This window comes from Delphinapterus leucas, chromosome 19, assembly GCF_059928025.1.
Source record: "Delphinapterus leucas isolate spDelLeu-1000000601 "Yukka" chromosome 19, BTC_Dleu_Yukka2, whole genome shotgun sequence".
NCBI classification, from domain to species: domain Eukaryota; kingdom Metazoa; phylum Chordata; class Mammalia; order Artiodactyla; family Monodontidae; genus Delphinapterus; species Delphinapterus leucas.
The window spans coordinates 63763978-63775634 of NC_143147.1; the positions used below are offsets into that span (position 1 = coordinate 63763978).

The 11657-nt window shown below is 53.9% G+C and overlaps 1 protein-coding gene across 1 annotated transcript; it reads right to left on the bottom strand.

Moving 5' to 3' along the window:
- Positions 1 to 666: 666 nt before the first annotated feature.
- Positions 667 to 11100, bottom strand: OTOP3 (otopetrin 3). The gene is made up of 7 exons (XM_089900104.1): positions 11001 to 11100; positions 6534 to 6947; positions 6307 to 6443; positions 5094 to 5152; positions 4693 to 4811; positions 2066 to 2880; positions 667 to 877 (listed from the first exon to the last, which is right to left on the bottom strand). Exons 1-7 carry the CDS (start codon positions 11098 to 11100, stop codon positions 707 to 709), a joined length of 1815 nt encoding a protein of 604 aa, XP_089756230.1. The 3' UTR covers positions 667 to 706.
- Between the last annotated feature and the right edge of the window lie 557 nt (positions 11101 to 11657).

An 11657-nucleotide genomic window follows, 5' to 3' on the forward strand; every position in this document is an offset into this window, starting at 1 on the left:
CACCTCCTCCCATGCATCAGACAAGAGGAGGACCAGACAAACGGTTGAGACCCCTCATGGCCCAGAAATAGGATTGTCCCAGCCCTACAGCCCCGCCCAGGAGGACTGTCCCTTCCCACCATGTACACAGAGTGTCCTCTCTGTCCCCGGGAACAAATGCCACGAAGCCCGAATGTAATCGATCAAACAAACAGGGTTTATGTCAGCGGGAGAGAGCTGTTGACCCCTGCCTAGCAGCTAATTAACCAGCTCATTAGGAGACAGGGTGTGTGGGGAGAGAAGGGCAGGGCTGCCTGCCCAGCTGCGAGCTTCCGGATGTCCTGGGCTGAGCTTGGACCATGCAGGAGGCAGACCCCCAAGGCCTGGCCCGGTAGGGGTGCCCCTCCCCAAACTCCCCGGAATCATTTAGGGCTGGCCGTCCCCGAGAGTAGCTGTGTGGGCTTCCTGGGGCTGCGCTGATTGTGGTGGTGAGCAGGGGGCAGGTATGTGCTCAGTCCTGGGTGTGGGCCTTAACAGTTCAGTGTCCAGGTCCTGCTCTTGGCCTTGGGCTGCCGTGACCACCCACCCCAGAGAGGATCTGGGGAAGAGGAGGCTTTGGGGAATCCAGGCTGGTCTAGGTCCCCCTGGAATGGGGCATCTGGGTTACATTCTAACCCCAGCCTTGGCACTTCGGGGGTGTGCAGGGGGTGGGTTTTTTTGGGCACTCTCAGGCTCCCAAGTAGACCTCCACCAGCACCCCGACAGAGTGCATGCGGTAGAAGACCCCCAGAGGCAGGCCGAAGTTGACGATGGTGAACCATGTCCGGTAGCCATAGAAATCCTTTTCCAGCCCGTTCTCGAACTCCGGGTGTATGCCAAAAGCTGGCATCATCCACAGCTGGGGAGGAGAGGGGGTTGTTGAGTGGGGGAGGGGCTCTCCCATCCCCCAAGGCCCTCAGCTCACGGGAGGCCCCAGAACCTGCAGCTCCTGCGGCATACCCCCCACCCTAGCATCCCCTCACCCTTAGGCTTTCAGAACCAGCCCCTCTCCCCCTATATCCCCCTCACCGTATCCCACAGAAGGCCTCAGCCCCCTCCTTGGCCTGCCTGGGGCCAGTCTAAACTCCAGCTGGATCCCGAGACCCCAGGCTGCCACCACCATGGTACAACCTGCTCCACCTGGGCTCCCCTGGGCCCTCATTTCCATCACCTTTTTCTGCTCTGGGTTCATTCTTCCGCTGTTATGGCTCTCTGCCCGCTCCACCCCGACCCTGCCTCCTGTCCAAATTCTGCCCGTTTCTCAAGGCCGAGATCAAACTTTCACAAAGCCTTCCTTGGCCACCTGGGCCCACACTTCCTTCTCTGAGCTCCGACCACACTTTGGGGCCAATTTATTACTTATACTCTGTCTGGACCAGAGGTTTCACCCTCTGAGGTGTTTCCAGCACAGCTATTACCATCATGGGCTAAAACAACCTGGAGTTGTCCCGGGACTGCCACTTGCAGGCTTGTGGGAACACGGCAGGTCAAACAGCCTATGGCTCAGTTTGCTCATCTGTGAAATGGGGACAGTAATAGTGCCTGTTGCATGGAGCTGGTGTGATGATTCAGAGAGATGCACGGAAAGGTGGACTTGGAACTTAGCAGCCGCCGGGCCCCGAGCAGTCATTGTCAATACCTTCCCCTAGAGATTCTTTAGAAAAACAGGCACCTTCTGATCTCTTCCTTTGACTCAAGTCAGTGGACCATTAATTATTTGGTAATTCTCTAACTGGTCCCCCTGTGTCTCCTCAGCTAAGCTCCCCGAGGGTAGAAATCCTATATGTATGTTTGTAAATAGCACTTAGCTACATGCTTGGCACATTCATTCATGCCAGGCACCTTGCAGGGAGCTGGGGGACACTCCCTACTCTCAGGCAGCATCAAGCTAGTTGGAAAGGGGCCTGTGTCCTTGACAATCAAAGGGACAAGCCAGTCGCCCTCGGGACAGTCAATGCACAATCCCTTGATCCATCCCTTCCTGAGTGAGGATTTCTGGGGCCTCCTTGCCAGCTCCACCCCCATGCCTCCCAGCCCCGCCACTCACCGTGATGTTACAGAGGATGAGGAAGAGTGAGATCTCCTTGAGGGCCCGCCGCTTCCAGTTGAGGTGGCTGTAGGAGTGGATGTAGGCCAGCGAGGCCTGCCGCAGGTCCTGGCCCAGCTCCAGCAGGGAGCCCCTGCGGGGAGGCTCAGCCTCCCACTTCCCTGCCAGGCTCTCGGGAGCTGCCTCCCAGAGTGGGCGCCGGTGCAGGCCCTCGATGATGAAGAGGTTCTGGGCTATGTGCTGCAGGATGAGAAGCAGCGAATAGGCCAGGATGAGGTGGTTGAGTAGCTCGTGGGGGCGAGTGGCCACGATGGCCACGATAGAGAAGTAGGAGATGCCCATCTGGCCCAGCGCCGCGCCCATCAGCAGCACCACGTCCAGGCTGCGGGTGGGGTTCTTGAGCGTGTCTAGCTCTCGCTCCTCCAGCCCATGGATGGCCATGCCTGCCAGGCACGCCAGGCTCATAGTGGGCAGTGCGGCTGCATGGAAGCCGTAGTAGATGGTGAAGTACTGGCGCGCGATGGCAGGGCCACTTGCTTGGATCTGGAAGAGCACGAAGACGCACGTGCCTGCCACCAGGACCAGCAGGCCCAGCACCGGCCCTAAGATGGCCCCGTGCAGGTAGAAGGGCGGGGTGCCGGGGTGGGAGCCCGTGTGGGGTGTCAGGCGGCGGCCCACGTTCTTCCACATGACGAAGAGCATGCCACAGCAGATGAGGCAGTACTCGGTGCTGAAGGGGTAGAGCATCAGGTAGCCCTTCTGGAAGACCTCACACGCGGTGACGTTGAGGCACAGACAGGTGTTGGTGTTGTTGCCTGGGAGGGGGGGAAGGAGGGGAAAGACGTTCAGGTGGGCCTTGCTCTGAGGAAACCAGATGCACAAATCAATCTGTTCACCTCCTGGATTATGGCAGAGGCGGAAGGGACCCAGCCACCCATTTTACAGATGTGGAAACTGAGGCCAACAGAGAGAAGTCAGAAATCACAGGATGGTCATTCCTTTTTTTTTTTTTTTTTTTTTTGTGGGACCTTAGTTCCCCGACCAGGGATCGAATCCGTGCCCCCTGCAGTGGAAGCGTGGCGTCTTAACCACTGGACCACCAGGGAAGTCCCCAGGATGGTCATTCCTTGACAAAGGGATTCTAGACCTCAAGTGTCAAGCTTAGGTAAAGCATTTGACACATGATGTCTTTGGTGCCAAATGTCACCTCTACAGATTACTTGCTGAGCACAGGGGGAAGCCTGTAACCTTATACTGGGAGGATCTGGCTGACACACCACGACCATCAGCAGCGTCCACTGTGGGGCAGACATCTTGCCTTGTGATGAGGTGCCCTGCAGAGCGCACAGTATCCCCTGTGGAATGTTGGTGTCCAAAATGCTCAACCCAAATCTAATCAACACTTTGGTCCATACTTCCTGTTTCTAGGAAAAGCAGGGGATTTGGGAACAAGTCAAATGCCACCACGAGGAAGCAACCTGACAAATCTCAATGTCATTAGGGGAAAAGAGACTGAACTGAGCCACCAAATGTACTGCACGTTTGAACAAACCATCTTTAAAAGACATTTCATGGGCTGATTGGAGAAAGTCGAACATAGATTGATACAGAGGATGGGGATGAAGTTAAGGCATTTTGTTAGAAATTACAATGGTATTTGTGCTAATGTAGGGAACGATATGATTTTAAAGACGTGCATACTGAAATATCCTGAGATGAAATGCCAGTATTTCTGCAACGTAAGTAATTCAGCAAAAATATTGGAATGAATATGGCAAAACGTTAATAATTATTACATCTAGGTGATGGGTATGTCCTGTTCTTCTACTCATCTGTATGCTTGAATTGTTTAATAATAAACAATCCATGATGTCACTTGCCGAAAATTCTCTTTGCACAGGTCTTCTGAAAAATGGATCTGGAGCATAAAGAATGCCCAGGGTATACAGGCATGCTGAGATTTACGCAATGGATGTGTGAATGCATGAGTCTGCTGGGAAGGCTTGGCTGTACACAGGTCAGGATGGTGATGCCACCCGGGGCGGGGGGAGGTGTATACATACAGGTGTGGCTGAATCCCACAGATGGAAATGTTCCCATGTAGGTTTACGGGACATGGCCTCTAAGGGCAGACTGACAGGTAGGGCACTGGGTACATGGAACAATCCAGGGAGTTCTTTCTGCCCAGAAACCCTCTGTTCTTCCTTATATGTCCAGGTACCTACAACTGTGTTAGGAAGACATTCCTTTCAGTCTTGAAGGCTTTTTAGTTTCTTGCAAGTAAAATGCAAATACCAGGGGTAGAGTGCATACCTGGGCTTATCAGTGAATAGCTCAGCCAGGGTTAGTGGTTGGCTTACTGATAGCCAGATGGATGCCTGGAGCGGGCTTGCAGAGTGCCAGCACCTGATGGGGCAGGCCCAGAATGGGGGCAGGATGGGTACCATTGGCAGATGTCAGTTTCCATTTCGTCGTGATCTGGTCTCTAGAGCTTTCTCCCAACTCTGCAGAGTCATTGAGCCTCACCTGTTGGAGGGAGTGTAGCGTGCACGCATGTGTGTGTGTGTGTGTGTGTGTGTGTGTGTGTACATGCAGCGATTGGGGGGCAGTCATGGTCTCCTCTGTACCTGAGAACGTTTCCATGAGGGCGCTGAGCTCAGTCTCGATCTCATGGTGCATGGAGTCGTTGGTGACGGCCAGAAGCCACAGCAGCAGATTCGTGGCCAGCGTCAGCATCAAGCCGCACCTGGAGGAGGTGCTACACTCTGCCACACAGCCTAGCCGGCTTCCCGGGTGCCCCATGTTCACCATCACTGCCTTTGGGGTGACTACTCTCTCCCAAAGCCAGATGCCATCTGCCATTAGAACTTCAGGAGGAGCAGCCCTAGGGGCTACCTGGGACCCATTCCCAGACTAACCGATAGCCCCAGGGCCACCCTGTCCAGGGAAGCTGTTGGGGGGCCAGCATGAGTGGGGGACAGGGGTATCCCAGGAGTTGTTGGAAGGAGAGAAGGTGCCCGCATCTTACCTAGTGAAGTTGGTCTGGATCTGAACGCAGTCCTTAGAGTGCTTCCAGAGCACCCAGGTCTGAAAGAGAAAGGGCCTTGAGCCCAGTGGCTAGGGGTGGGGCGAAGGTTGGTGGTGGGACTATGGGGCATGTGTTTCAGTTGCATGTGTGTATTTACAATGGAAGGGACAGTGAGGAAGCCTGGGATGGATTTGTGGCTCCAGGGTTTCCTTGCTGTGTGGTCTTGGGCCAGTGGAAAAACATCTCTGAGCCTTAGTCTCCTTGGCTCTAAAATAGGACTAAAATGTCTATCAGGGGAATGCCTACTTATTGGGGCAATAAAAAGGATGATGCAAACAAAACACATAGCACAATGCCTACAGATCAGGAACTCAGGAGGGAGTTGCAGATTCATTAAGAGTAGCTCTGGGGACTTCCCTGGTGGCATTAAGAATCCACCTGCCAATGCAGGGGACACGGGTTTGAGCCCTGATCCAGGAGGATCCCACATGCTGCAGAGCAACTAAGCTTATACACCACAACTACTGAGCCTGCGCTCTAGAGCCTGCGAGCTGCAACTACTGAGCCCATGTGCCACAACTCCTGAAGCCCGCGCCCCTAGAGCTTGTGCTCTGCAACAAGAGAAGCCACCGCAATGAGAAGCCCGCACACCACAACAAAGAGCAGCCCCCGTTCACCGCAACTAGAGAAAGCCCGCGCGCAGCAACAAAGACCCAACGCAGCCCAAAATTAATTAATTAATTAATAAATTAATTAATTAAAAAACCTTCTTTAAAAAAAAAAAAAGAAGTAGCTCTGTAGGGCTTCCCTGGTGGTCCAGTGATTAAGACTCCATGCTTCCAATACAGGGGGCCCCTTGGTCGGGGAACTAAGATCCCACACGCCGCTCGACCAAAAATATAAATAAATAAATTGTATTTAAAAAAAAAAAAAAAAAGGAGAGTAGCACAGTATATCCGGGGGTGTAGATTTAGGTACACACAGGTACGTACAGGCAAATGTACCTATAGGTGCCTGCGTTTCAGTGGCGCAGTGTGTGTGTGATGCTGACACATGTAGGTAGCATGGGTGCGGGCACACAGAGGCACGTGGAGGGGCGCTGTGGTGCGTGTGTACATACTCTGGGCCGTGTGGATATTTGCTGATGTGCCTGTTTCTAGGCATAGGCCGGGATGCGTACGCACGCGGCGAGGGGGTGCGAGAGGCGGGTCACCTGGATGCCGATAAAGATGATCTCGATGGCCGGGAAGACGAGCTCCAGCTGTGACTTACAGCGGATGTGGCTCATGCTGTAGCCCACGCGGAAGACGTTGAGGCAGATGCTGCAGCTACCAAAGAGCACCAGGGAGCCTGGCCGGGCCAGGGGGACGTTGGCACCTCCCCTGGAAAGAGCCCTCCCTCCCCACCCCTCTGCATCCACCCAGGCGCCCCGACACTCACCGCGCACCCAAGCGGGTCCCGCGTGCGGGTCCCGGTGGAGCACGGCTTGCGGCCGGCGGGTGGTCCTGGCGGTGTAGTAGAGAAGCCAAAGGAGGGCCAGGGCCTTCAGCGCCGCCAGCAGGATCCACACATCCCCCAGCGTGATGGCCACGTTGTTGAAGATCATGCTACAGATGAAGGCTCCGCCCAGGAACACCACGTTGAGGGCCAGGAGCCCCGAGAAGAGCTGCCCGGCCTTCTGGGCCTGCCGGTCCCGGCGCAGCAGCAGTGAGAAGTGCCGCACCAGCCAGGACCTGTTGAGGGGCGAGGCGGGGGCCCTTGTCTGCTCGGCCCCCGTGGCCACGTGGTTCTCCTTGGCCGGGGTCTCTCCAGTCTCCTGTGCTTCTGGAGAGGCCATGGGTGGAGCCTCAGGGGCTGGGGAGGGAGACAGGGTTCTGGTTGGCTGCCAAGCCGTCTTGGGCTCAATTCCGCTTCTCCCTCTAAGCGCTGTGGGACCTAGGCAAGCTAAGCAACCTCTCTGGTCAGGACGTTGGAAATGATAGCAGCTGCCCCATGTGCCTTACGGAACCCGAGAAGATTGAAACAGACCAGGGGATATGGAAGCCCTTTGTGCTCCATATAAACATAGGGTTTTTTTCGACTGGCTTGAGGACTGCCTTCCCCCCACCCCTACCCTCCTGCATCAGTGCTTGATCTTAAGGTGGAATAATGATGTCTGTCAAGGCAGCCAGGGGGATCTGCACAGTCCTTGGCCACTGGGCAGTTTCCAGGGCTGTGACTTTTCACCACCAAAACGCAGTTTGTGCCCTCTGTCTTCTGGAAGGAAATTCACTCCTCAAGTCAGGGAGAGCAAGTAGGTGTCCTCTCTTGTTCCGACTCTGATTAGTTGGGCAATCGTTGCCTAGAGTGTTGGGTTGAGAAGGATCCTGAGGCTGAGCGTGGGTTTGGTGGGAAAGAATGCTGTGATCTGAGATAATACTCTATTTTGCGTACATATGGGTGTATATAAAATTACTTTTTAAAGAAGTCGTTTTATTGAACTTGTTACAATATTGCTTCTGATTTACGTTTTTTGATCTTTGACTGCGGGGCATGTGGGATCTTAGCTCCCTGACCAGGGATCGAACCCACACCCTCTGCATTGGAAGGCAAAGCCTTAAGCACTGGACTGCCAGGGAAGTCCCTAAAATTACTTTTAAAACACCTAGAAGACACCCATCAAGTTCACAACAAGAGTTTCTTCTGGGGAAAGGAGGAGGGCAGTAGCATTGGGAGAGGTTTAATGTTCTAGTTTTTTTTTTTTTCTTAAAAAAAAAAATTACTGGGACTTCCCTGGTGGTGCAGTGGTTAAGAATCCGCCTGCCAATGCAGGGGACACGGGTTCGAGCCCTGGTCCAGGAAGATCCCACATGCCACAGAGCAACTAAGCCCATGTGCCACAACTACTGAGCCTGCGCTCTAGAGCCCGTGACCAACAACTACTGAGCCCACGTGCCACAACTACTGAAGCCCGAGTGCCTAGAGCCCGTGCTCCTCAACAAGAGAAGCCACCGCAATGAGAAGCCCGCGCACCGCAACAAAGAGTAGCCCCCGCTCGCCACAACTAGAGAAAGCCCACGTGCAGCAATGAAGACCCAACGCAGCCAAAAAACAAACAAACAAACAAACAAACATTACTTATGTAATTAAAGTTAATTCTAAAGCACATTAAAGGTTTAAGGAAAAAGTTCTGAGATTGAATGACAATGTCTGCCATGAGCATGGGACACGTTGGGATGAACATGAATGCCATGACCTTGACTTTCTTTTTTCTTTGGCTGTGACGCACAGCTTGTGGGATCTTAGTTCCCTGACCAGGGATTGAACCTGTGCCCTCGTCAGTGAAAGCGCAGAGTCCTAACCGCTGGACTGCCAGGGGAAGTCCCATACCCTTGACTTTGATAGAACTGACTTCCATCTGTACCCTCCCTCAACTCCTTGAAGTCTCATGAATGTACAGCTCAACATGGGGAACACCATCCTGACCCTTCTCTTTCCCTGAGTGTCTCCTGCTACTTTCTCACTTGCCCCAAGCTTTCATTCAGGCCGACCCCTTTGTTGCCCTTCACTTGGACCCAGATCTTGGGTCACCCCATACCTGCAGCTCAGGACCCCTTCCTGGAGTCCAGCACACTTCTCCCGTGGGCCCTTTGAGTACTCATAACGCTGCACTGGAGTGCAGAGATGCCCCCTGGTCTGGGTGCTGTCCTGGTGGGAAGGTTCCTTCACCACCCCCTGCTGTCCCAGGTGCTCTCCCTTGGTCCCGCTGCTGCCCTGGCATCCCTGGTGCTCTGGGCTCAGGGTCCTAGGGGCTCAGGGTCCTAGGTGCTCCCCCTTGTCCAGACTGCAGGAGGCCTGCTTTCTAATTCACTGTCTCAGCAAGCGGAGTCTCCATCCCCATGTCTCCCAGCAGGGAACCAAGTGTCTGCCTTGCCTCTCCCCTCATCCCTGTGCGTTCCAGCTCAAGGACTGCTCTGAGATTTTTCTTTACCACAAGCACTACCCTGGTCCACGGCTCCCTCTTCTCTCTCCTGGACTGGTCTCCCTACCCACTGCGCCTCTCCCCTACTTCCCCTGCAAAGGCAACCACTGTTCCCACTATAGAGTCCCAGCGATCTAGCACGGCCTGCCTGGCCTTTCAAAATGCAGCAAGGCAGCGCGTGGGCTTGGGGTGCACGAGGTGATCAAGGCAGGGTAGCCGCTGCTGCTTCCTGGTCTGGTCTTAACTTTCCTCTCCAGCCCTGTGTTCAGACCCCCACTCCCTTGCCCATGGACCATATGCCATCCTGATGCCTAGTTCCTAGACTGCCCCTGCTTTTACTCACTTCCCTGTCTTTGCCCACACCCTACCCTTTGCCCATGGTGCCCACCCACTGGCCCCTTGGATGACTGCGGTTGTGTCCTCAGGACTCAGTGGAGCCCCACCTCCTCTAGGAAGCCTTCCCTGAACCCCCTTGCCAAGGCTGGACTAGGTGCCCCTCTTGGTACCCCCACTGCACCCATGCTTGTTGCTGAAGCATCACCTACCATGCTCTATTTTATGTTATGTTTTTTAAGTTTACTTCTTTTTTAATTAATTAATTAGGCTGCGCTGGGTCCTTTTTTTTTTTTTTTTAAATTGCGGCACGCAAACTCTTAGTTGCGGCACGTGGGATCTAGTTCCCTGACCAGGGATCGAACCTGGGTTCCCTGAATTCGGAGTGCGAAGCCTTAGCCACTGGACCACCAGGGAAGTCCCATATCATGCTCTATTTTATTTATTTATTTTTTAAATTTTTTAATTTAATTTTTTTTATACAGCAGGTTCTTATTAGTCATCAATTTTATACACATCAGTGTTCATGCTCTATTTTAATTAGCTGTGCTTTGCTCTGTGTCTCCCTTTGGACTCTGACCTTTAGATTATCCCCCTGTGTAACTACCAGAAGACCCTCAGCACACGTGGCTCTAAAATGCAGCTTCTTCAGGCCCCCATTCTCCAATGTGCAACCTGCCCAATATTTATACCTCCTAAGGTCCTCTTCTGGGGCAAATAGAATAATAAAACTTGGTACTCTTTTAAAGATTCTACCAATGATTCCCCCCTTCCCAGTCTTCCACATCATTCTTGCTCCAGTTCTGTCCCCTCCTTGTCCAGCCCCCTTGTCACACTCTAGGCACCTCCTCCCCACATTCATCCAGGCCCGGCCAGAGTACTCCCCATGTCTCATGTAGCCTCGTGCCCCCCCCCCCGTCACTCCTGCAGCCTGTTCTTCCTTCTGCCTCTCCCGCTACCCTCCACCAACGGCTCTTGCCCATCCTCACCACCCATCTTAAGCACTTCTCCTGGGAAGACTTCTCCCTTTGCCCAAACATCTATCGAGAGCGGGTGTACACTGCTGTGGGTGTGCCTGGTGGGCAGCGACCAGCTCCTGCTTACCTCATCCCCCACATATGGCACAGGGAGGACACTGAACCAATATTAGCTGACTGACTCTGGCATTTTCTGGGGACATTTCAGCACCAGAGTCATGGACAGAAACCCTTCCCATCAAACCCTTTGCATCCATCCCGGCCCAGTGGAGGCGACTTTCCAGATGATCTTGGTCTTTCTTCCCAGGCTCCCCCACCCAGGTTGAGCACATCTGAAGCTTACAGGGACACCTCCCTGCTCCTTTTCTCCCAGACCTGACTGCCCCATCTCGCCTTCCCAGAACCTACCCCAAGGCAGGAGGATAGCCTAGTGCCGAATCCTGGCACTTACTACCTGTGTGATCTTGGTCAAGCTACTTAGACTCTCCGTGCCTCAGTTTCCTCATCTGTAAACAGATACACGACTATGGAATAGTACCCGTTACATAGTAGATGTTCAATAAAGATGTTACAAAGTAGATGTTCAATAAAGATTTCTTGAATGAATAAATGAAGGAATTAAGGCATAATACCTACCTGATGGGGATTTTTCAAAATTAAATGATTTAACACATGTAAATGCATGTAGAGACATGCCTGGCATAGAGAATGCTGTCAGTGTTAGCTGTTTATGCATTTCCTTCCTGTTCTGTCCAGGTCCTGGAGAGGCCGGAACGGTCGGGGTTATTGGTGAATGACAGGGGCAGGTTTTGATTGGACTGCAGGCCTAGAGAGGACCCTGGAGGACAAGGTCCTGTCCTCCAGGGTCCTCACCTTCACTATCTTCCCCGCCCCCACCCCCAGGGTCCAACCCTCCCTCGGCCGCTAGAGGGAGCGCTCAAAGTGGAGGATAGGATCCTCCGCTGGGGAGGGTGTGGGGATGGGCAAGCAGGGGTCGCGGGAAGAGGGTGAGGGCTCCCTGACTGACAAGGAGGAATCCACCATCCTCTGGCTCGCCCCTCCGCGCGACGCCAGTTCACGGGAGGGCCCGGACACCAAACTGGTTTGTGGGTCGCGATTAGAGCCAGTGATGAAAGCTGCAGAGCCGTCGGGGCGCGGCGCCTGGCCGGATCCGACGGATGCTGCTAAGCACTGGTCGCAGAGCTACGGGATTTCTTTCCGAGCTACTCGAGGGACTGCGAGGCCTAGGACAGGCACCACACCGGTGCCTCTGACTGGGCATCCCGGCAACCC

Excerpts from the sequence above, each read along its gene's own strand:
- OTOP3 (XM_089900104.1), bottom strand. The coding sequence starts at position 11,100 with ATGCATAAACAGCTAACACTGACAGCATTCTCTATGCCAGGCATGTCT. Across the intron at positions 2,881-4,692 it reads CCTCATGGAAACGTTCTCAG|GCAACAACACCAACACCTGT; the intron begins GTACAGAGGAGA and ends CCCCCCTCCCAG. Across the intron at positions 878-2,065 it reads TCATCCTCTGTAACATCACG|CTGTGGATGATGCCAGCTTT; the intron begins GTGAGTGGCGGG and ends TCTCCTCCCCAG.